General features: G+C 42.3%; 2 protein-coding genes across 3 annotated transcripts; both read left to right on the top strand.

Moving 5' to 3' along the window:
• The first annotated feature begins 8,741 nt into the window (after positions 1-8,741).
• LOC306786464 (3-mercaptopyruvate sulfurtransferase-like) lies at positions 8,742-11,315 on the top strand. Its single transcript, XM_079281241.1, has 2 exons — positions 8,742-9,606; positions 10,572-11,315. The coding sequence occupies exons 1-2, from the start codon at positions 8,922-8,924 to the stop codon at positions 10,868-10,870; spliced, it is 984 nt and encodes a 327-aa protein (XP_079137367.1). The 5' UTR covers positions 8,742-8,921; the 3' UTR covers positions 10,871-11,315.
• Positions 11,316-12,861: 1,546 nt separating this feature from the next.
• On the top strand, positions 12,862-18,317 carry LOC306787088 (SUMO-conjugating enzyme UBC9-like). Of its 2 annotated transcripts, none has more exons than XM_079282107.1 (7): positions 12,862-13,157; positions 13,425-13,510; positions 13,623-13,706; positions 14,013-14,085; positions 14,562-14,671; positions 16,608-16,687; positions 16,964-18,317. In XM_079282107.1, the coding sequence occupies exons 2-7, from the start codon at positions 13,445-13,447 to the stop codon at positions 17,025-17,027; spliced, it is 477 nt and encodes a 158-aa protein (XP_079138233.1). In that variant the 5' UTR covers positions 12,862-13,157; positions 13,425-13,444; the 3' UTR covers positions 17,028-18,317. The 2 variants fall into 2 exon arrangements, with proteins under 2 accessions (XP_079138233.1, XP_079138234.1); XM_079282108.1 differs by having other exon boundaries at positions 12,878-12,916.
• The last annotated feature ends 4,984 nt before the right edge of the window (positions 18,318-23,301 follow it).

Here is a 23,301-nt window from a genome sequence, read left to right as displayed (position 1 = left end):
CCACTCCAGCGATCGAAGGCCACAGCTCCAACTGTCTGAGGGTGATTGTTTTTTGAAACCTTTCCTTCAGTGAGCTTTGCAGTTAACTGTCTGTGACGTATGTCAGTGTAGAAATACTCAGCCCCAACAGGCTTCTCTTTCTCCTCCAACCCTTTCAGAAACTCCTCAGCCCCATCTCCCACAATGAGTGAATGTGAGCTTTTCTCCATGACACATCTTGCTGCTTTTATGGGGTTCCTCACACTTTGCACACAAGCAACAGATCCTGACCTCATTGCATTGCCATCCACAATGGTTGCTTCCATTTCAATTTTGCCATCTTTGTTGAATACTGAGCCTTTACCTGCATTGAACAAGAAGCAGTCTTCCAGAGCTTCTACTGACTTCTGAACTGCGTCCACACTCCTTCCACCTTGTTGAAGCACTTGAGATCCAAGGGTTAAAGCCGTCTGTAGAGCAAACTCAATAACCCCAATCACATCAGTGTTCAGCATCATCTCCTCTCCAGCACCACCATGGATCACCAGAGTGTAGTCTGTGCTCATGGTAGAGGTGGAGTCAACACAGGTTTTTTCCTTGTCCTGGCTCCCTGGGCAGTGGTTTGTCTCTCCATTCATATTCTTAGTCGGACTCTGATTCAGTGGATGCTCCAGGGCTCCCATTTGGTATGCAATGGCATATCTAACAGCTAGAAGCATCACTAACTTCAGGTTTATCTTCAGGCTTTCTTGAAGCTTCTCCAATCCCAAAGCAAAGCTCCCTTTCCCATTAAGTACTATGCGAACCTTGTCTCTCTTCCCAAGGTAGGTTACAGCCAGCTGATCTTGGGCATAAACATTCCCTACTCCACATTCCGCGCCCTCCATTAGATCTGTACCTGTGAGGTACACAGATGGACATCCAAAGGGGTCCAGGTACTTCTTCAGTGGGTTGTCAGATGGCAACGACCGACGCAAGGCAGCTAGGTGGGGACCAACTCCTTTACCACTTTTGGTGTTTTTGATGAGGCTCTTATGCTCCAACAATGCAACATGGAATAATCGTAGGAGTTCAGGCGTGTATTGGATTGTGTTATCTGAGGCAATGCAAGACGCCAATGCGCCTACTAACTTGTAGGAATGCATGGTGATGGAGTATGTAGGATCACAACGCCCATGTTCGTAGTGACGCATATGGGTAGGTGTGACAAGTATATGCTTGGCAGCAGACTCCCCAATAGTCTTCCTCAGGGAAAGCTGCAAAGAGAAGTTAATCCAAGCATCATAGAGGCCTCTCTGCCCTCTGAGAGTAGAAAAGACATCAGGATAGGCCGACACATCAAAAGTGAGAACTGGATGTTTTGCTTTTAAGTCAGGACTCATCTTGGGTATATTTACTCCCTGCAAGGGGAATGGTAGGGAAGTTGGACAAACAGAATTGACATTGTTTACCGTGACAGATCCATTAACATTTTCTTTGTCCTTTTGGACAAGGTTTAAGTCAGCAGTCTCAGACAGATTGTACACATGCTCAGTTATGAGCCCTGCCACCATCCCGTCCACAGCACTGTGCTCAAACACCATCCCAGCTGTGCTGTCGTTGAATACAACCAGGTTCACCACCTGTCAAAAAATGTAGAAATAAAGATCGGTTGATTCTTTTAGTCCATTGAAAATCATTGAGCACATTTGACCACATTTAGTCTAATCGTGGAATTCATACATTTCTTTACTTTAAAATGTTAGCATTTTACTAGCTTAGCTTGTTAATGTCCACTTTTGAGACAGATATGCTGACCTGTAGTCACTTTTGATGAGCTGCAATTAAATATCTGGTTGTAAATTTAATGAACTGAGCTTTTCTCTGAAAGTGTAACTGAATTATTTTGAATAAAGTGGTACTTTGGTAGTGTAGATGTGAACCCTGGTATAAATCATGTGATTTTGTGTGTGTATTTCCTAATTTGACCACAGAACAAAAAAGGTTTGGGGACGAGGAATCTAATCTTAGCTTGGTTTAAAATTGTTGTCCAGATTCTACCCAATACCTTGTCATAGTATCTCAGACATGGACGGTCTCCTCCTCCTCCCAGCCTCACTGCATTGAGGATATCAGCCAGTTCAGAGGGAGCGTTACAGTCTTCCAGACAGAGCGTCAGCACGGCACTCTCCATCAGCCCCAGGGATGCTGCTGCGTCCCCTCCTTGCCCCAGGATCTCTTCCCTGGTGGCAGCCCAGACTTTGCGCTCCAGAGCCGAGAGGCTGCAAATAGCAGAGGGATCATTCTGTTTTCCTGCACTGGGTTGGTCCATCACCTGAACCAGCAGGTTGTAGATGTCAATGAACTGTCGAGCAAAAACCGGCCCACCAGTGCTTGGACGCCCCAGTATGTCAACAGCGAACACACCTCCAACACAGGTGACGATAGCGTGGAGGCTATCTGGGTAGACCTGGAAATAACAAAGTTTCAGATTAGAAATGGAGCAGACCTGGCATATGTGTAATTAATAACCTTTTCATTTCGTTTTAATCTTACCAGTTATCTCACCAGTAATCTTACCTTAATCTCATCTCGACTCTGTCCAGGAATCCGGCTGGCAGCGAATACCTCAGACTGCTGTGTGCGCTCCATGGGCACATTGCCCTCCAGTAACATGGGCTCACTGTACAGCTTTGCTGCTGCCCAAAGCAGAGCGGCTGCCCTCCCCAGCTGGGTACATTTATTTGACTTTGAAGGAAGAAGAACAACAGGGAGGGCAGTGGAGGTGGGCAGGGGATCAGTGCAAGACAGCAGACCTCTCTTGAACTGCTCAGTCACCCAATTCTCTTGGCCTGAAGCAATAGCAGACAATTTTTTCTGGGCCTCTTGAAGGAGCTCACGCTGCTGTTCCAGCGTAGTTTTGAACTCTGGGTAAAGGTCAGGACCTAAAGTGAGCTGCAGGACACGGCTCACTTCTTGCAAGGTGACATCCAACTCTGGAACAGGGTAGTTGAGAAGGATCATCCTGTTGATACGGAGGAGGCTTAATAGAGAAGGAGAAAAATAGAGAAATAATGAATGGTGATCGCAGGTACTGTTCTTTTATAGGACTGTGCATTGTAGCTGCAACAGAATAAGAAACGAAGAACACAGAAAAGTAAAACCATGCACCTACATGTTAAGTGTATAAGATATAGAGTGCTGTAGGGATAATGTAATTTTGTAGGCCAACCCAGGAAGTTAGCATCGTATTGGTTCCCTGGACAAAAAGCCAATGAGATTTTTATTAATTGGATTTTGGATTACTGCACAAGTTTATGACACTTACAGGTTTTGTTCAGCATGAACACCGCCTTTCATTTTTTGAAACTTGAATGCAATCAGCAGAAGTAAAATCCCACTAATGTCGTAGTAGAAGTAACTAACGATGAACATGGTAAACATTATACCTGCTAAACATCAGCATGTTAGCATTGCCATTGTGAGCATGTTAGCATGTGGACGTATTTAGCTTAAAGCCTCATTGTGCTAACAGAGTTGCTAGCATGGCTGTAATAAAGCTAGATTCAGGTTTACTGTTATACAGGACACACACACACAAACACACACATACACACACCAACACACACACGCACACACACACACACACACAAACTGGCAAGTGTGACATGTCATTTCCCTTTTCATTTCCTTCACATGATGTCCACCCTGTTCCACATTAGTGGAACCTGTTATTCAATTATCTGATTTTTGGTAAGGGACAGCTGAGTCTAACAGCGGTCTCCTTGTGTGTTAATGTTGTACGCATGAATGGTATCTATGCAGATTTTATTTCTGTGTAAGACAATACCCTCTGGACCCAGTAATATGGACCCAAGTAATGACCGATAATAAATTGCCTCAGCTCTCACGTGAAAGCACTTACTCCCTTTTCGCCAGCATTTTTGGTTGCTGGTTGTCAAGGGAATGCATCTCTCGCAGTATGAGTGTTGGAAAATTAGATTTCTCCTGATTTATCGCATCAGTTCAAGTCCTCCACAGAATGCTGTCTGTCTGTATTCTATCTGAGGGCGGATTCAGGTTCTGCAAGGATACAGGTCTTGTGATTCCAATAGCTCATTTACTGAATACAAGCAGTACTACCAGCACTACTACTACCATGTATTACATCATATATGTTTTCAATGTAACAACAACAGATATCTGACTTATATTCCATACATTATTTGATTTTATGGACATTAAATGGGTTTCAATCATTCTTTCAAACCAGGCAAAATGAACAAACCACAGAAAATGTATTTAAAAATGTGAAACGTTTATCTTCATTTCCTATTCTCTTTATTTAAAGGGCCAGTTCACCAACATTTTATGAATAGATTTTCTCATTTAACACAAGATCATTTCTATTTTAAATGCAATGATAACCGTCACTGACCTATTTGTCATTGCCCCGGTACAATCAAGGTACAGTAAATATAATTACAACACAATCACTCGGGATAAGCCACACAAACAGTCCACAGTCAACATTTTACATTTGAGAAAAGAAGAGGGAAATCGTCCTGATGAAAACTGTTTAGACTGCGTGGATTGAGTACATTAACGTTGCTGTGGCACCTCTGCTCTGGAACAGTCCTCCAGTTAGTATGCGATCTGCTGACACTATTTCTGCTTTTAAATCCTGTCCCATGACACATTTCTACTGACTTGCCTTTTCACCTGACAATTAATTGTATTTATTTATTCATTTTTAAATATAGCTCTGTTGTGCAACTACCTGATTTTGAGTTTATTTTTAATAGTTTCACCTATCCTACCTTATATACTTTTGGATGATTCATCTGCAAATGTATTTTATACGGCCTTTTAACTGTGTGCTTTTATTTTGCTGTTTTTATTTCTTGATATTGTGTATTGGTAATGATCTGCTGTCTATGGAAAGCACTTTGTGCTCCCAGCTTGAAAGTGCTGTACAAATAAAATTATTATTGTAGTTTCTGGAAAGACATTGTACTCTTCAAAATGTCAACATGCTATATTAATACATCAGGGTTCATTCTGGTCTCCTATTCATCTCAATCTTAATGAAACATATTATTTGTGTCGCAACCTTTTGTGTTTGAGGACTTATTTATTCTTCCATTTTAAAACTACTCTCAAGACAATAAATCACCCCAAAACTGCCAAAAAGATATCAAAGTGACAGAAAAAAGTATTTTTGACATTTAATTTAGTAATATGTCCCAAGAAGGTATTTCTTAAGATTTTTTGTTGTACTTTTTACACCTTCTGTGTAAAAACAATACTTTTCAGACGTATATTGATACACTTCGCATGCGAGTATGTCATTATCAATCTCTTTTCTGCATTATTCACAAGTTTTTTTTATTATTTAAGAGTGAAAATCATCTTACCTTAATATGGAAATTTCTCTAAGATCTGGCCAGTCGGTAGAGTGGAGGGACAGTCTGTGGGAAAACTTGGTTGGACCACAGAAACAAGGGTTTGCCTATGATATAGAAGCAGTGACTCCAATTAAGCAAATCAGTTTATTTTCTCCTCTCTCACGCTCTCTCTCTCTCTCTCTCTCTCTCTCTCTCTCTCTCTCTCACCTGTTTGTTTGTGTGTTTCATAAATCGTACCATGTCTGTTACCCAATCTATCTATACCACAGCACCATTATCATATTTATGGAAAATGTAGACATATGAAACGGAGTGCTGTCAAAAGCACCAATCCTCGTTTAAAACCAAAACGTTTCGGCACATGGGCTGCTATACTGTTAAGGTTTGTCTGACGTCAGTGCTTCAATCTGCAGGCAGTGTGCTCCCAATGTTATCTACCAAAGGCAGCTCCCACAAAGCTCAAACTAATTGAATAAGGTGTCTTGTGTTCAGGCAAATTCATTTTATATCTTTGAGATAGCCACTCTCAAAACACTATCTCGGAGGTCTTCACCCACAACTTAGCTTTGATATGCAGCTCAATATTTTAGGTTGGTTTAAGTTTAATCTACCAGCATGTTTCAGGAAAAAAACAACTTTTAATTCTATTTTGGATTATTTTGGATTATAATCAGGCTACTGATGCATCAGTGTGCCCATCACACATTCAGTGTCAGGTGGTTGATGAATCTATAATAATGTATTGTAATATTTGTTAAATATATTATGTATTGATAATCTTAATATGCAAAGTAACTAAAACTGTTTCATAAATGTAGTGGAGTACAAAGCGCAATACCACCACACCACCAAGGAGGGACACAGACATCATGGTAGGAATTACCCTCAGCTCTGTCACAACTAAGAGGTTGTTTAAATCTCAGGTTACGTGTCAGATAGGGCGTGAATTACACAAAGTTGAGTGGCGGAGAGGTTATCAGTGTATTTAAACCCTGTGTTCCCTTGTCTCTGGTTCGTCTGCTCTCTTATGCTTCCTGGTAGTGATGGCGAGATGAAGCCTCATGAGGCATCGCAACACTATAATCACAGGCAGCTGTATCTGAACCACATAATGTGATGCATTGAATTGTTGTGTCTGTTATGGCTGTTGGGAATGACTGAATTACAAAAATGTATGACCAAATCATTTCTGTACATAAATTATGACATATGTGCATAATAAAATATTTTTTGAATGTATTCTGTGTGTACATTTTCCCAAAATGGTAGTATCATATGATATGGCAGGTTGTGTATTAATATTATGTCACTTTAGGAAAATGGCATGGGCTTAAGCAGGCAGAGGACAGTGAAAGTGCTTGTGGAACTAGGAAGAGGGGATTGAATATGCTTGTGTAACTTGGACAGTGATGTACAGGACACGGGACATTTTATTCATTTTTATTCAGAAATAACAGTTTCTCAACAGTGTTTGGTTTTAAACGATTCCTTTTTTTTGACACAACCTCTCCGGCCTTTGAAAACACCCTTTCACAGGGTACAGAAGATGCTGGCGTGCACAAAAACGCAAGAGCAAGTCTATATACATTTGCATACAGGAATTTTTGCCTCAGTACTCCAGAGGCTTTTCCAGCCTGCTTATATTTGGCTCGGAAAGGTAGCGCTGGACCTCCACAGTGGCATCTGCTGTTACATTTTGAGTCTTCCGTGCCTCCATGACGCTGGTGTCTAAACGATGCCACAGTTTGCTACCTAAAAGGAAACCACAGGTCACGTTACTAAGTGTTCTCATCGGAATAATTGATCTCAAAATGTAAAATAATAGATTACCTCCTGTGACATCATGAGAGGTGGAAGCCTGGGGGATTTCCTCTCTGCTTTGTTTTGCCCGTATAATGGTGGCACACTCGGAGGTCAGTCGTTTTATTGCTTCGGTGGCTTTTGTTTGGCTGAAAAATCCTATTACTTTAAATCGGGATCCAGTTTGGACACAAACGCCCTGAATCCAACATCATCCACAATACTGAAGGGCTGTGTGTCCTTCACTATCATGGAGACGAGGGCTTCATCCAGCTCTTGTTTTCTGGTGGCTGGTTAAAAGAGAATAAATACAGTGTCTGTTACCTGTCTTTATTTGCACAATAAACAAAAGTGAACAGGGAAAAATTGTGATGGTGCATTTGTAATATTGTAATGACTTACAATGGCTGGGTGAAGCTCCAGTTTCCTCCTTATTCTCATGCAAGGCACGGTGATGCCTTAGCATGGATGAGGTGTTGTTATTGTACCCCAACTCCTTGGAGCACAATAAACACCTCACCTTTGAATAAAATAAGAAACTGTGAAAAATACAGTTCTTGATAAGCAAACCTAATGTGTCTGAAATAGAGTTAGATTTAGCTTACCTTATTAGGAGTTATCAAATCAAAGTGTTCCCACACAGGGGAAATCCTCCTCTTCCGAGCTGGCTCCATCTTATCACCTATCCTTCTCTCCTCACTCTCCTCACTCTCCAAACTATCTCTCTCTCTAAACTCTCCAAACTATCTCTCTCTAAACTCTCCATACTATATAAACGCCATCCAAACTATCCAAACTCACAACTCTCTACCAACAACCCACATTTTGAATGGAGCCTGAGTGGTTTATATTGCTGTCAAACCTCTCGGCAAAATCTGAACCACTTCCCGAAGCAGTCACGTGGTACAGCCGGGCAGCGAGGCTTCGGACGTCATCATTTTTGGCTCCTCCCCTACATGAAGCAAGCCTCGATACGCGCTTCGAGGAAACGCCCCTCCATTACTCGACACACGCTTCGAAGCGTCGGCACATCTCGTAACATCACTACTTCCTGGTATGTTTACGTCTTTGTTTCCTGCTGTCCTGTACGTATCCCTCGTGCTTTTTTCTGAGTTACCTGATCTTGCTTTGTGTTCGATTTGCCTTGGATTTTTTTGTTGACATTTTTGAACTCCCCTGCTCTGCAAGTTTGTTTTGGACACTTTTTTGTTCATTAAAATCACTGTGAATCATCCCTCTGTTCCCCCGTGTCTATCTGCAGTTGGGTCCATCTCCTGTAGTATTTTCTTTCGCCCCCTTTGACACTAAAGAGAGCAAACACAAAGGAAATACCCATTGCATAATTATAAAAGTCAGAAATGTAGAGAATATTTATTTATTCATCGCATATTACATTTTTTCATTGAAGCCGTTTTGACAAAAAAATTGCTACTAAATCTTGTATCTGACAGGCTTTCTGCCCTCTGTGGGCGTGTGTATCCACTTGGCACAACCTGCTGGTGCTTTGTAAGAAGTGCACTTTAAAAAGGGCATGTCCTCTGCTTTAGTTATAAACGACCACTTTAACAGATGCATACCTTTTTAATATGTGATTTAAATGTAAGCTATTTTTTAATATCCATACTGACTTCCTATTAAAGACAAGTTTGAGAATGTTTTCGTCTTTTCATTTTTTTTTTTTAAATGTCATGTCTGGTTGTTCAAACTACAGTTGGTGTTGACTATGACACGTTGAACACGTAGCCGTGACTTCTCATGTTTCTTTTCCGTGTTGGCCTCTTAATAAAGAGCACATTCACGAGCCTTTCCCTCTCGCGCACGGAGCTTGTATTATTATCCAAGCGGCTCGTCATGGCGGCGCAGACCCGGGCTCTGGTGTCGGCTCAGTGGCTGGCAGATGCTGTCAGAAACAACCTCGTCGGGCCCAAACTTCGCGTTCTCGACTCGTCGTGGTACCTGCCGAAAACGAAGCGGGACCCGAGAGCGGAATTTGCGCAGAAGCACATCCCGGGCTCCTCGTTCTTTGACATCGACGACTGCAGCGACAAGAGCTCCGCGCTGGACCACATGCTGCCAACTCCCAGCAACTTCTCTCGGTACGTGGGGGGTCAGGGCATCGGCAACGACACGCACGTAGTTGTGTATGACACCAGCGACTTCGGGTCGTTCTGCGCGCCCCGGGTGTGGTGGATGTTCCGGTTGTTCGGACACAGCTCGGTGTCGGTGCTGGACGGGGGCATGAGGAACTGGCTGGCTGACGGCTACCCGATCACGTCTGACCGCTCCGAGCCGGAGTGTCGGGAGTTCCGGGCGACTGTGAACCCGTCGTGGGTGAAGAGCTACGAGGACGTGTTGGAGAACATCGGGACCAAGAAGGTCCAGGTGGTGGATGCCAGGTCTGCAGGGAGGTTCAGGGGTACCGAGCCGGAGCCCAGAGACGGTGAGCTGGGCTTCTTAACGAACAGAGACCCCCTTTGTTGTGGGGGAGTAGCAGGTAGCTGTGAACATGAAGATTGGTTTGAGATGCAGCTCAGCAGAGTGTGTCAATTTGTGGTAGTCATGAATCAGAAATAAAAAACAAATTAAAACAAATTGTGAACATTTAAAAAGGGCTTAGGACATAATGATGGACTAATGTGCTCTGTCATGTCTCTTAAGGTGTTTTTTTGGGGTTCATACCTTTTGTTACACAGATTTGGGGCAACATTTTAACTCGAGAATTGTTACAAATAATCAAACTTTCCTCCAAAATACCACATTAAGACACCAAAAGTCATGCTGTGATTCGGTATCAAAGAAATTTGACGTTTGGAGATTTCTGCAAAAACTGCATTTTCGGCGCTTCTGTTCTCGTGCTCAGAAACCATCTTATTGTCAATGTACATATAATCTTGTGAATGCTCTCGGCATCTTTGTGGTTGTCAAGTTTCATGTGGCTGTGATTATCCTAGAGGTCACAACAGGTCATTTTATGCGGTGACATCAAGTTTCTACTAACGTCATCACACATGAATACAATTGGGCTCATTGGATCCACAAGAGTCTCGGCTTTCATGCGATGTCGACACTGTTCAGAGAAAAAAGGCTCAACATTTTCCTGAGGAAGTGTCTGTTGCATGAAAACAATACATTACAGTACATTTTATCCATTATTTGCTTTTGTGCAGTTACATCAAACACAATGTCAAGCTCAAAGTACGAGTAGGTTAGTTTGACAAACAAAAACTTTACTTATTCGATTTATTCCAGACTTTCAGCCACATCTCCTGGTCTTCATCTTTAACTGTCATGGATGACAACTGAACCATCTGTAAGCAAACCCTGTCTGCTGATGAAGACCATGACATGGCGCTGAAAGCTCCAAATGTTCACCATGTTTCTCACTCCTCTGTCTCACCCTGACAGACACACTGCCGGGACATTTCCCTGGTACAATCAACATGCCCTTCACTTCTTTCCTGGATGCCTCTGGCAAGGAGCTGGGAGCTGAGGGCCTGTCCAAACTGTTCCGGGAGGCGGGGGTGGACCTGGAGCAACCACTCTGGGCTACCTGCGGGTCCGGTGTCACAGCGTGCCATGTTGTTCTGGCAGCTCACCTGCTCGGGCACCCTGGGGTGTGTGTTTATGACGGCTCCTGGTCCGAATGGTTTAAAAGGGCATCGGCGGAGCATGTCGTGTCAGAGGGAGGGGGAAAGAAGGTGTGAAGGAAAGAGGAAAGGGAGTAGATTACTACTAACAAGGGTGTGATGCTACATTTACAAGGGAAAGCGTTTCTGCTGCCAACAAGAGTGATCGATCACGACTCTGACTCTCGTCTCATAGTTTACGTTCTACTAATACTGAGGAGATGGGTCATGCTGAGCAAGGCTGCTCGCACAGTGAGCTGTACTAAAAATCTCCTCTACTTATGCAAACTGACTTTCCTCAATAGGACAACAGTTGCATATTGCATAATGGTTTACAATACTTTAAAATAACATGATGGTTTTGATTGTCATGAATACATCTCATCATGTTAACAAATGTAGAGAGGTACTCAGATAAGGGATGTTGGAAGAAGTACAATTTCTTGATTTCTTGATGATTTCTTGATGAATTATTTTACAAATGTAAATTAAATAAATGGCGAGGCCGTTGTGTTATACTATACATGGGTACAGTGTCATATATTTTTTTCCCACTTTGAAACAGCTTAGGACATGGAGGAAAAACTTGATTATTCAGTGACCAGAAAAATAAATATTAGCTTTGCTAGAAGGCCATGGACGACCAAAGGGCAAAATACTGTAGATGGAGGAAATAGACATTGACCGAGTCTTCCTCGCAATTCATGGGATTATAGGAAATTATTTTCGGGGTTTTTCAGTCTAATGCTTATTTTATTGTATGTCAAAATATTTAATTTGTCTTGTTTTCACTTCATAACATTTTAAATCATTACAAAGTTACTAAAATATAACTTGTTGTGAACCCAGCAAATGGAGAAAAAAATGAAGCAGATGATGAGGCCCATGAAAAGGCTGCAGAATTCAACACGTAACAAAAAAAAATAAAAAATTGGGATGCTGACAGAGGAAATCAAAACCAGTTCAGACCGGTTCCTGTGCTTGATTTGAGGTGTCTGGCAATATGCCTGATCTTAACAACAAAGTTTATGTGTTTTAGCTTTTTTTACACCATGGTAGTAAGCTATTATGTGCAACTGTACAATGTACAGTATTTAACTCATATGGGACCTTCTAATGTGAAACAAATGGCTGAGTAAGAGTTGTAGTTTGAGAGTTGCTTAGAAGATTGCAGTGAAAGCTGTGCACTTGTTCTAACCTGCATCATTGTCTTTTGTTACAGGCAATATGCCATTGGCACCTTTGAAGTGTTAAGCATAGCATGTAATAAGTTACTTTATTTGTGTATGATGTCAGCTGTTGCTATGTGCCATTGGGGTGAAAAGAGAAGAACACAAGAGCATTACCACTGGGCAAAACAGAACGATCGTGATTCTTTGAACACTTCTTCTCGAGTTGTGGACTTTGCTTACTGTGTCTGCAGAGATATGACAGAAGCCTCATCGGTGTATATTTGGCTTTTCCCCCTCACCCACAGACACACTATAGTCAGCTCAGAGGTAGAATGAGTTGGATTTTCCAGAAAAAAACAACAATGTGTAGAAAAAATACAAAAATAATCCCTCTCTATCATCATGACCCTGCAACCTCTGCCTGTATTTTCTTATATTGCTGTGTTTCGGACAATTCTAGGCTTCATCCTCTCTTAAAACGTAGAAACCAGGTGCAAGATCAAATGAGAGTGACTTCAGTTTCTGCTCAGGTGAACATTATTCCACTAGTATATTATAAATAGTTGTTTGCTGTTCATGCCCTAAATGTTGTATATTGCTCTTTGAAATAACATTTAACAGTGCACAACCATAATGCATACGACCCAACTATTATGAATACAAGACAGGTTGACGTGAAACAAATGATACACAAATAAAAAATGGAGAGTGAAAGGTGATTCGTTTAGGAGCAGGCGGCATGACTCAAAATGATCGAATCGTCCAAAGGAGTACACTTCCCAGCATGCATCGAATGCCACAACAAAGATGGCCGCTCGTCTCTGACGTGTGTCACTCGGCTATCCCAAAAACTGCCTGAAGGTCCTGACGAAATAAACAAATTGGGGTCCTTTCTTGCGATAGGTTAGCTGTCGAGACGGTGTCGCGAGTCACATTGTTTTACACATCTGTGGTAAATTGTCAAAAATAACACCAATATATGTCGATGAGGTTGTTTGGGGGAATGTTGGTAATATCTAAGTTTCTTTCGGTTTGGTCCTTTACGTCCTAACTGCCCCACTAGGTTTGTTTTTGAACGTCGAAGGGTGTGTTTTTTTTTCCGGCCGCCGTTAACGCAGCACTAACGTCAGCTAGTTACGCTAACGTTCTCAAACCCACGTCATTTTAGTGTTTAACGTTAAATTAAACAAGAGGTAAGTTCCGTTGAAATGGAGCCGTTCGTCGTTTGTTACTGTTGTAGATCGTTGCACTTATATGGAATTAACGTACAATGTCCAGATTTAATTACCTCGTAATATCTACGAGTCCCATAAACTACGTAAATCCATTTCGACGATATCGTAAATTGCCAACGTGTACCTGCTATTCTCGGAAGAAGCAATTTAGGGCTACAATACTAGTACGTGGGTACATTTTAATTGAATAATTAATCTGTGTTTGGGGGGTTTGTTTTTCCACAGGGAGGCGTTAATGAGCAGCAATGTCTGGCATCGCTCTTAGCAGACTGTCTCAGGAGCGCAAAGCCTGGAGGAAAGACCACCCGTTTGTAAGCAGCAACACGTAGATCCCTCATTCAATAGCAACGTGTATCTCCTGACGTTCACGAGCGCAACCTACACGAAGTGTAACTGATGCTGTGTGTCTTGCACACCACACAGGGTTTTGTTGCTGTGCCCACTAAGAATCCCGATGGAACCATGAATCTGATGAACTGGGAGTGTGCGATTCCAGGGAAGAAAGGAGTGAGTTAGCTACACATGGAAGTGGACCAGCAGTAAACTCTTTCTATACCTTAGGAGTTAGGATGTAATACTTCATGTTACGCAACACGCACTACAGCCAGTTCTTTAATATCTGTGTGGTGCATTTGTCACCAGATCACGTCGGCTTACTGCCCCATTCCTGTTTAGATCTACCCAACATCAACATAGAAATATGCCACTCAAATAACAGACATGGCATTCTTGTATCTTTAATTTTGCTTCGTGCTTTGCAGTTGTTTCATATGCTTTCGTATCTACAGATCAATTCTTTCCTTCTTTCATTAGACCTTGTGGGAGGGAGGACTCTATAAACTCAGGATGCTGTTCAAAGATGACTACCCTTCCTCACCACCAAAATGTGAGTGTCACTGCACACCTGGTTCATCGTTTCATTCACGGTTAACAAAGAGCAGACATTTACATCCAGCTGTCTATTCAACAGAGGAGAGGCTCAGAAAACATTTTATCACCCGGTTTAGTCGGCACACCGCCTTGTGTAAGCAATGAGCAAAAGACGACAGTGTTTAAATATACAGTCTCTGTTTATGTGAATGAGGAAATCTATTTTTTACAAATTAGAGAGCGACTTTATTCTCTGCTCAGGTAGACATTACTCCACTATATCTTTACAAAGCAAGTCGTTTGCTGATATACTAATGCTCTGACTATCATACAGAGAAGCTTTAATGAAAGCTTTATTTATTGTAATATCCCTGTTACTACGGTGTAAGATATGCAGATCAGGCGTTGATCAAGTCTCTCTCTCTCTCTCTCTCTCTCTCTCTCTCTCTCTCTCTCTCTCTCTCTCTCTCTCTTCTCGTGACTTCGGCTCAGGCAAGTTTGAGCCACCGATATTCCACCCAAATGTTTACCCATCCGGCACCGTTTGTCTGTCCATCCTGGAGGAGGACAAGGACTGGAGGCCCGCCATCACCATCAAACAGGTCTGAACGCTCAACAGGCTCTCGTGTGCTCGTGTCAGCGGTGGAGTTGGTCGGTCAGGCCGTATGCAATTTGAGAAGACGATCAAACTTGACGATCTAGAGCAGAGGTGCCATAAGAGTCGCCCGCAAGGCATGTTCTAAAAATAGCACTAGGTCCCCATGGAGTCTAAAAATTGTAGTTTCTGTTCTTTTCTAATCAAAAACGCTTGCGTTCATGTAGATTTTAAAAGGAAGAGGCCGCCGCACCGCACTAGGTTTTCAGGTTCCGAATGGCGGGTGCTTCCCGTTGGCACCGGACGCACCGCCCCCACCGCGATCGCACACCGTCGTCAGTCCTCGGAACAGGCCGCCGGGCAACAACTCGTAGGTGGTGGGGGTAGAGGCGAGGCAACGCAGTACGATCGAAAAGGCCCAGACTAGAGGTTTGAACGCAGGCGACCAAAGACGCTCGCGTGCCTCAGAGGGTTGGACCCCCCCCCCTCGGCTATAGACGAGACTTTTTACTAGTTTCTTCGTGGAGAAAAAGGTATCCAAAAAAAAGCCGGTGACTACAGGCCGACATGCAGGCTTCATTGCGCAATGCAAAGTTGACCCAGATTTCCCAAAATGTGGTGATTAGTACTAATGTACGGTAATAGGATTCATTTAAACATGTGAAAGAGTTGATTTTTTTAATTCTACATAACTGATAATTTGAGTTCATGATTTGTTGAAAAATGTTACGAAGGAAGTGGTTAGTACAAATGAGTCATGATGTGAAGATATGATTTCATAAACATTTTTAGAAATGATCATTTTTACAAAAATATAACTGGTGCGATTTTGAACAAAATACACAATCATTGTTCATTATTATTGTGAGGAATAATGAACATTGACATGTGATCAATCTCTTCACTGATATTATTATTGTTAAAAGGTGATCTGTGCAACTTTGTTATTCATGATGTTTGTATCAAACAAGTCGCCCTTCGTACTGCTCAGTACCCTTGAAGTAGCTCTCGGCTTCAAAAAGGTTGGTGACCCCTGATCTAGAGGAAGTAAAAGTCGTAACAAGGTTTCCGTAGGTGAACCTGCGGAAGGATCATGACCGATTGTTATTGACCTTCAGATTATTGATTCATTGTACACTGCAGTGACTGAACGGAGTCTATCGTGTGGGCAATTACAGCATCTATTTCATTATGTATTATTACACAATATATTACACAGTACACTGAACTGCTCTCGTTAGACCTCGGGTTGTGTGGTTGATGGTCAGTATCTTCCTCTTCTCTGGCTTCCTCCGTGCTCAAATTTCAGTATTCAGTATAGAAATGAATAGGCATATACACGCAGAGTTAAATATGTGTTCAGTCTTCAGTAAATAACTGGGCCTTTTAGAAAGATGGTTTGAAATACAATGAATCGTAGCATAAATACATAAACGATTATGTCTGCTTCATATTATTTAAACCTGATAATACCAGTAAAACTTCATATTTAACGTTTATATTCATACAGGAAATTAACCAAGGCTTTGAATTCCGTGACCTAATTTAGATTAAATACAATAGAATCCTTCATAGATCAATTGAAATGCATAGAAACCTGTTAAGAAATGTTAAGTTGAAATACCATTACTTAAATAACTAAATTCTGAGAAACAGAAATTAAATGTTAAAAATGCGTTCAGCAACAACTGTGTCCACAGATAAATACAAAACCTCTGATTCTCACACATTTTAAAGCCTAATGAGGCCGCACACTGTACAGTCGCCTACCTACAGATAGATGGTTAAATGGTGCAGATATAGTCCAACTACAAACTTAATATACATCTGCACAGATGATCTTATTCTACGGTCATGCCGCTGTGACTGTAACATGAACGTGGCCGCGCAGCCGTAGAATCGTGAAGAAACCGTCTGACCTCAAGATTGTTGCCTGTTTTCAGATCCTGTTGGGAATCCAGGAGCTGCTGAACGAGCCCAACATTCAAGACCCCGCACAAGCAGAAGCTTACACAATTTACTGGTAACCGCTGTGATGACCTAACCCACCCAATAGCCTACAACTCAAGCCTGAATGAAAGTTGTTTTTGACATTTGTAATGCGAATATTTCAGTGAGCCGTTGCTGCATAATCACAAATGGTGTTCATTTTTCCTTTTAAGCAAAGGAGAAACTCATGTTTCCTGTTCCTTCAGTACTTTGCGCGCTGATATGTGACCCGTTATGAAATACTGCCTCTAGATGAGCGTGTGAGTAGCATCAGCGTGGCTCTAAATGTCTCTCTGTCTTTGTGTTTCAGTCAGAACAGGATGGATTATGAGAAGCGGGTAAGAGCACAGGCCAAGAAGTTTGCCCCCACATAGAGCGGAGCGCTGGGCCCGACCCCGCCGGAGCAGCCTCGGCCGATGGCGGTTACAAACGGCACCTGACGGACCACTCCAATAAGAATCCACATTTGTTGTCAAACTATTACGCAGGTGGCAAGAGAGCCCGTTTCTCTTTTCTTCCTTTCTTTTTCTAAAACAACAAAAGTTCAGTAAGATCCCGATTAGATCTTCTTCAAGAAATATTTCTGCATTTTTGAATGCGTAGCTGATGCTCATTCACGCCTCCATTAATACTGTAAATCATAGTCCTCTTCTCAACAGAGCTGTAGAAATACCATGTCCAACCCAGTCTGTGTATAGTTCAGTCTGTGGCAGAGGGTTTTCTTTATTCTTAAACTTCCAGTTTTTTTTAGTTTTTCTTTATCAAACCCAGAAGTATTGTAGATAGTTCATGATAAGCAGTCGGACGCACAGCGGAGGTCACTCCTCCCGTTGTGCTGCTGATCCCCTTGTTTCGTTGCCACCACACATCCCTCACATCTCGGAGTTCCCAGAAAAGCATCAAAGGAATCCGTTCAATTTAGGTCGAAGGCGATCCCGGCACTTGTATATTGGTTGTAAGCTAAACTCTGGCAGTTATTATGTTGGCAGGAGGTGATGCTCTGTCCACCTCGCAGAATGGACGAGTGACCGGAGGAGAGTCTCCGGGCGTTTCTTCCACCGAGGAGCTAAAACGATCTTTTATTGCAGCGGAGCTTAAGAGTACATTAGTTTTCAGATTCTCTTTTTTTGGTGAATCCACCTGGGACTGAAACTATTTGTCAGACACGGTGTCGAACCTCACACACACATTGAACTCTAGTTTGTCTTCTGCTTCCCAAACCGCTGCAGGATGAGATGAGACGTCGCATTGTAGAAGTAACAACGACTTGTTGCTCTATGTGTTCGTTTCGCCTCGTGATTGGTTATAAATAGCATACCATCGCTTCGGTTAGTTTCTCCCACAATGCTCACAACAAGGAACACAAACCTGTACGAACCAAAACGCTATTACATCTTGAAGTCCATGTGGTAAGCAGAAGCTGAAGGATCCTCATTGGAATGGCCTCTCAACCAGCAGGCGGGTGGAAGTGCACTTGAGAGAAAGCGAAGGCCTGAGAGTTTTTTTTGCCTCTAAATGTATGAGTGCATGTACATAATATAAATAATGACAAATTGTGGAAGTTATGTTTTATATTGTTTTAGCCAGTTGACATTTGTGTGTGGTATTATAACAAAGAACACGATAAATGGCATACAATTGTGAAATAAAGTTAAATAAAAGAAACAAAAAATGGTTTTGTTTTTTGAGTTTGGGGTGGTCTTGAAAAACTGATTAACAATCAGCATTTCAAATGCTGCTGCGAATGATGTAATAAATGCATTAGCGTGCAGTCCACCTCACATATCTGTCTTATGATGGAGAGAGTGCGTATTCCCAAACTCTTGGCTTCTCTGTTTTCACTGGTATCAAAAGAAGCCGTTTTTTCTTGGGGACTAGAAAGTATGCGGTCAAAGAGGTTTAGCAGATTCCTGCACTCGCCATTGTCATCAAACCAGTAAGTCTGTGGCTCTGAATAGCAAATAACACCATAATAATTGTGCAAAACAAATCTATATGTGCAGTTTACAGGGTTTTATTTGCACACGTTTTTAGCTGATCATTTCTCTTAAAATGTCAGTTTTGTTTTTTCTTGTCCAGAGGTGTCACCTGACATAATGTTCTCGGGTGTCTTGCATGCCATTCTTAAGAAATGTAACACCTTTTTGTTTTGACTCACCACTCCTGCGGTTTATGATCTCAGTATGAGCTCAGTTGGCCAAAAACCAGCAAAGACACAGGTGAGGAAATTGTTTTTCTCTTTTCTCTCTTTTTTTCTGGCTGCTGCGCGTTAACAATGTGTTCTTGTTCTCGTTATGATTTCCTCTGAACATGCTGTGCTGTAGGTGAGGGCAGTAGAAAGCCCTCGGGTGCCGTCCCTGTCGCTGTCTCACTATGCCGATCCTGGATCAGCCTGTTCATATCACAGCTTGGGCCACTGTCTTCGCACCAACATATTTCCAGGTCTGTACATTATTTGTACGTTTTAATTACGTCAAAGGCCTCCTTTAATATGCAGATAACCATGCGTGTTATTGGGTTTAACGACATGTCTTCAATAGCAAGGGCAGCTTCTGTGACATGAACCAGTTATTGTTCAATACTCTGCTGCCCATATGTTGTGTTACACTAACACGTAAACATTACTTTACAGGCAGTGGCCACATAGACAACATTGATAGTAAATCAAGAGAATCCTGAGAAGTTTGAAACATGATCTGCATCATCCTGCTGAATTATTCAGCTGTGAATGTTGCCATGTGCACCGTGTGACCAGCTGACGTACTGTACGCCAGGTGTGGCACGGTGTACTTTGGCTAAATCAAGAAAAGGTTGACTTCTAAAAGTATAAATAACACATTCCTCCTATAAATGAACAGTTGAATTCTCCAAAAATCCCCCCAAAAACATTCTCAATTAAATACACTGAGAGGTTTTGTTGCTGTAGATTACTTGGTCTGGTTTGCCCACTAGCTTATGGTGGCTAATGTTAGCTAGCTTTAGATAGGTCCTGCTATATAACTGATATATACTAGTTGTTACTCTACACGTAAGCATTGAACGCTGTCTCATAACTGTTCAGCAAACGTTAAACTAGTCTCACATTAAAAACTGTGTTGGCTAATAAAACACAAGACATCCTAACGTTGCAACGTAGTTCAGATTTCCCACACGACACACGTGTACCTGAAGTGGCTGAACCGACGTCTCGTACTATATCTTCAATTTCTGACCGAATTAACTGTTACAAACACTCATGTTTTGGGTTGTCAAACCATTGTTTTAGCACTGTCATCTCAAAATATGAATTTTGTCCAATACTTTTTGATGTGCAAAACATTGACCCTCCCATCAGCCTCAGCTGACTTTGGGCTTAGATCTGACTTGCAAATGCTAACATGTCAAACTACAGAACAAAGAGTCAAAAGTGAAACCTGCTTAAACATCAGCATGTTAACTTTGACGTATTGAGCATGTTAGCATGCTGACGTCAGCATTTAGATCAAAGTAGGCTATTGTACAGACTCAGAGATTCACGTGTATGGTTGTACAATTTATTTCCCTTTTCACACTTGTTTTCTTCTCTTTCCCCTTTAATTCACCCACTGAACCCTCTGTCTCCAGGTGCTTCTTTAACATGGACGTCCGTCTCCAGGGACTCCTACGTCAGCCACCCTCCATCCGCCTGGCCTGCCGACCCCCACCTCTGGTACGGCCACAAGACGGATGAAATGGGTCGGGCGAGCATTTATTCCTCCTGCTCCTCTCTATATTCTGGTCTTGTTTGTTTCCGATGTGCTGCATTTCATCTTTCACGGTTCCCAACATTTGTTTCTGTGGCTCGTCCTGCAGTTCAGTGGACGGAGAGGAACATCATGAACCAGAAGCTCGACAAGACGCTGACGGAAATGAAAAAAAGGAGCAACGCAAAGTGAGGTCGTGGCGACCACATCACACACTGGTCCCTTGTGATTCACACTTACATATAATAAAGTAAAACTACAGTAACATACATGCTGGTAGCTTGACGCTTCACAATAAACAAACAAGAGGAGGGTTATGTGAGAGGTGAAACACCACTAGAAAGATTATTGGTTTGACAAAAGATATCCGTGATAAACCTTTGATTTAGGCTTAGCTAAACTGTAATCGGTTATATTGTGTGTGTGCATTTATTCAGATATAATGTAAAAAGCGTGAATTGTTCATTGTTTTTTGAATTCCTTTTTTTCTTCTCCTACCTGAAGATGAGATTTTGACAAGTGTTGTTTAACATCTAGGGAACATAAAACACAAAGCGCTCCCTACCTCGGACTAAAACTAAAGTAGCTAAACCGCTGCGTGCTAGCAGCAGCTGGAGGGGTTACTTGTCTCTCTGTGTGATGTGTAAAGGCAGCAGGATGGAGGTGGTTTCAAGAAAAACCACTGAAACTTGCCTTTTGTCACAAGCTGCTGCCTCTCGTACCAAGGCAGACCCAGAAGATGAGTATCTGTAGCAGTCTGATCGCTTCTTCACTACACAGAGACAAGCAGGCTGAGAGGAACGGTTGACGATGTAGACGCCGGTGACTCAACAACACACTGTAAACTGAGAACTTAGGTCATCAGCACTGATCTACATGGAGAGATTAAACTCATCTGTTACTCACGTGAAGCGAATGTCATGGCTGAATCAGTGGAAAGCAGTTCACACGTCAGTTCAGATGCTCTTTTAAGAGGTATTGGGGGAAGAAAAGCATTGATGCATATTCTTAATTTGCATAATGATAATGGTATAATTCTACATGTTTTGCCGTTATAGCATCAGAATTATAAGCTTAATTCTTAGTTTATGACTCAATAGTTGCAAAACTATAATTAGGCCTTCCCTCCCATCAGCCTCAGCTGCAGGCCTACTTGTGTTCATGTCACTGTGAGCATGTAAAGATGAACATGTAGCTCAAAGCACCAATGTGCAACCACAACTACAGCCTCACAGGATATGGAGCTTCGTCAACTCTGGCCCTGACTTGCAGGAATCGAACATACGAAAGTGTTTTGACTTCTCCGCTGTGAGTCAAACTGTTAAATAGACGAAGCAGACATAGTGTTTTTAAATCAGCAACATATGTACTACCTCCTAAAAATGTAAGAGTAGCACTTTTTCTTTTAGAGACTTACAGGTCTTTCAATATGAGTGTGTCCTCCCTTGTTATTTTTCTCACCTTCTCACCCTCACAACCCCCCCCCACCCCCCCATTGTCTTTGTGGTCTGTTGATGAGACTGTTTTCTTCTTGCATTTGAGCACAAACACTGCTCTGGCCATCTCGGCAGCTTCCCGACTCCGGCTCGGCCGACTCTGACCTTTCGGCGAGAGATGCACGCTTACTTCTTTCTTCCTGTTGCCCCTTCTCTGCACGCTCCAGCCCTCCGCTGCCTGTGTCTCTCCTGTTACCGCTGCGAGCTGATGCTGACACCTGTAGTGAGTGCATCTGATCAACCTCTGGCCCACTGCAGGCCTGAAACCCACTCAGGCACCCAAACAAGGCGGCTGCTGCCGCCTTCTGAGTTCAAACACAATGTGTTGCAACAGTTGTTGTTGTTGTATGCGTGAATGCCGTGTGGTTTGTACGGCTACGTACAGCGTGGATGAGCGTTGCACAATGGCCCTTCATTGAACTTTAAGGCTGAGATGAGCACTTGCAGATACTGACATTGATCTGAGCTATTCTGCGCCTTACTTACTGTTACACTCTTACAAACGTTTCTCCATTTCACCCCCCCCCCCCTTTTCTTCAATCTCCATCTGCAACATGACTTCATCCTCCATATTTAGTTTGACTGACATTCATTTGCACAAATACTTTTCGTTATATAAAATCTCCAGGCAGCTCGCATTAGTCTTATGTCATATATTGTTGCATGGCGGAGGCCCTTGCGTGATGAACAAAGCCTGCTGTTGATAATTCGAGAGTGTACGAAAGTCATTTGGGGTGGGAGAGGGGGCTGAACTTTATGTTTGACATTAGATGTCGTGAAAAATCCTCACCGGGCATATTCATTTGTGGTTTGGACGCTCCCTTTGAGTTGGAAAAGTAAAGTAGATAACCAATCAGATGTGCGGATAAAGCAGTCGTATCCTGCACCGCTTTATTCGAGAGTTTATGCATAAGACACTAAGATACCTAAGCATGATACCCTCTTATTCATCAACCCCACCCTGATTTCAAACTTGATATGCTAATGTCTCAATCATTCTCACAAGATAGAATCACTATTTGCAAAAATGATGGTAAACATAACAAATGGTGCACTCAAGCAACTATTCAACCTTTTTTTAAACAGCAAATCTCACAAGAAAAGGGATCAAATTAAATATTTATTTTTAAATCTTGACCCTCTCTTGATTTCTTTTTACATATTAGTCCCCTCTCATGGACAGGTGTCTTACATATGAGACCAGAAGTTTCATTAACAGACTGCGACGGATGAGCAAACTAACAATCGGAGGAAATGAAATGTTCAGTGACCTTTGAGCGAGGAGCAGGCTGCTGCTTTGACTTTCCTCTTTGCCGCGATAGAAGCACATGAGAAGTGTTCGTCTGCGTCTGCAGTGGTTGCGGCTGTAACAGCAGTGGTTTTCACGCCGTACAACTCCTGAATGTGTGTGTGTGTGTTTTCAATTTAAA

The sequence above is a fragment of the Melanostigma gelatinosum genome, assembly GCF_949748355.1.
Source record: "Melanostigma gelatinosum genome assembly, chromosome: 13".
Taxonomy (NCBI): domain Eukaryota; kingdom Metazoa; phylum Chordata; class Actinopteri; order Perciformes; family Zoarcidae; genus Melanostigma; species Melanostigma gelatinosum.
Note: the sequence above shows the minus strand (reverse complement) of the source record. Positions and strands in the feature narration are given on the sequence as shown.

Excerpts from the sequence above, each read along its gene's own strand:
- LOC306786464 (XM_079281241.1), top strand. The coding sequence starts at position 8,922 with ATGTTTCTTTTCCGTGTTGGCCTCTTAATAAAGAGCACATTCACGAGC. Across the intron at positions 9,607-10,571 it reads CGAGCCGGAGCCCAGAGACG|ACACACTGCCGGGACATTTC; the intron begins GTGAGCTGGGCT and ends TCACCCTGACAG.
- LOC306787088 (XM_079282107.1), top strand. The coding sequence starts at position 13,445 with ATGTCTGGCATCGCTCTTAGCAGACTGTCTCAGGAGCGCAAAGCCTGG. Across the intron at positions 14,086-14,561 it reads CCCTTCCTCACCACCAAAAT|GCAAGTTTGAGCCACCGATA; the intron begins GTGAGTGTCACT and ends ACTTCGGCTCAG. Across the intron at positions 16,688-16,963 it reads GAAGCTTACACAATTTACTG|TCAGAACAGGATGGATTATG; the intron begins GTAACCGCTGTG and ends TTTGTGTTTCAG.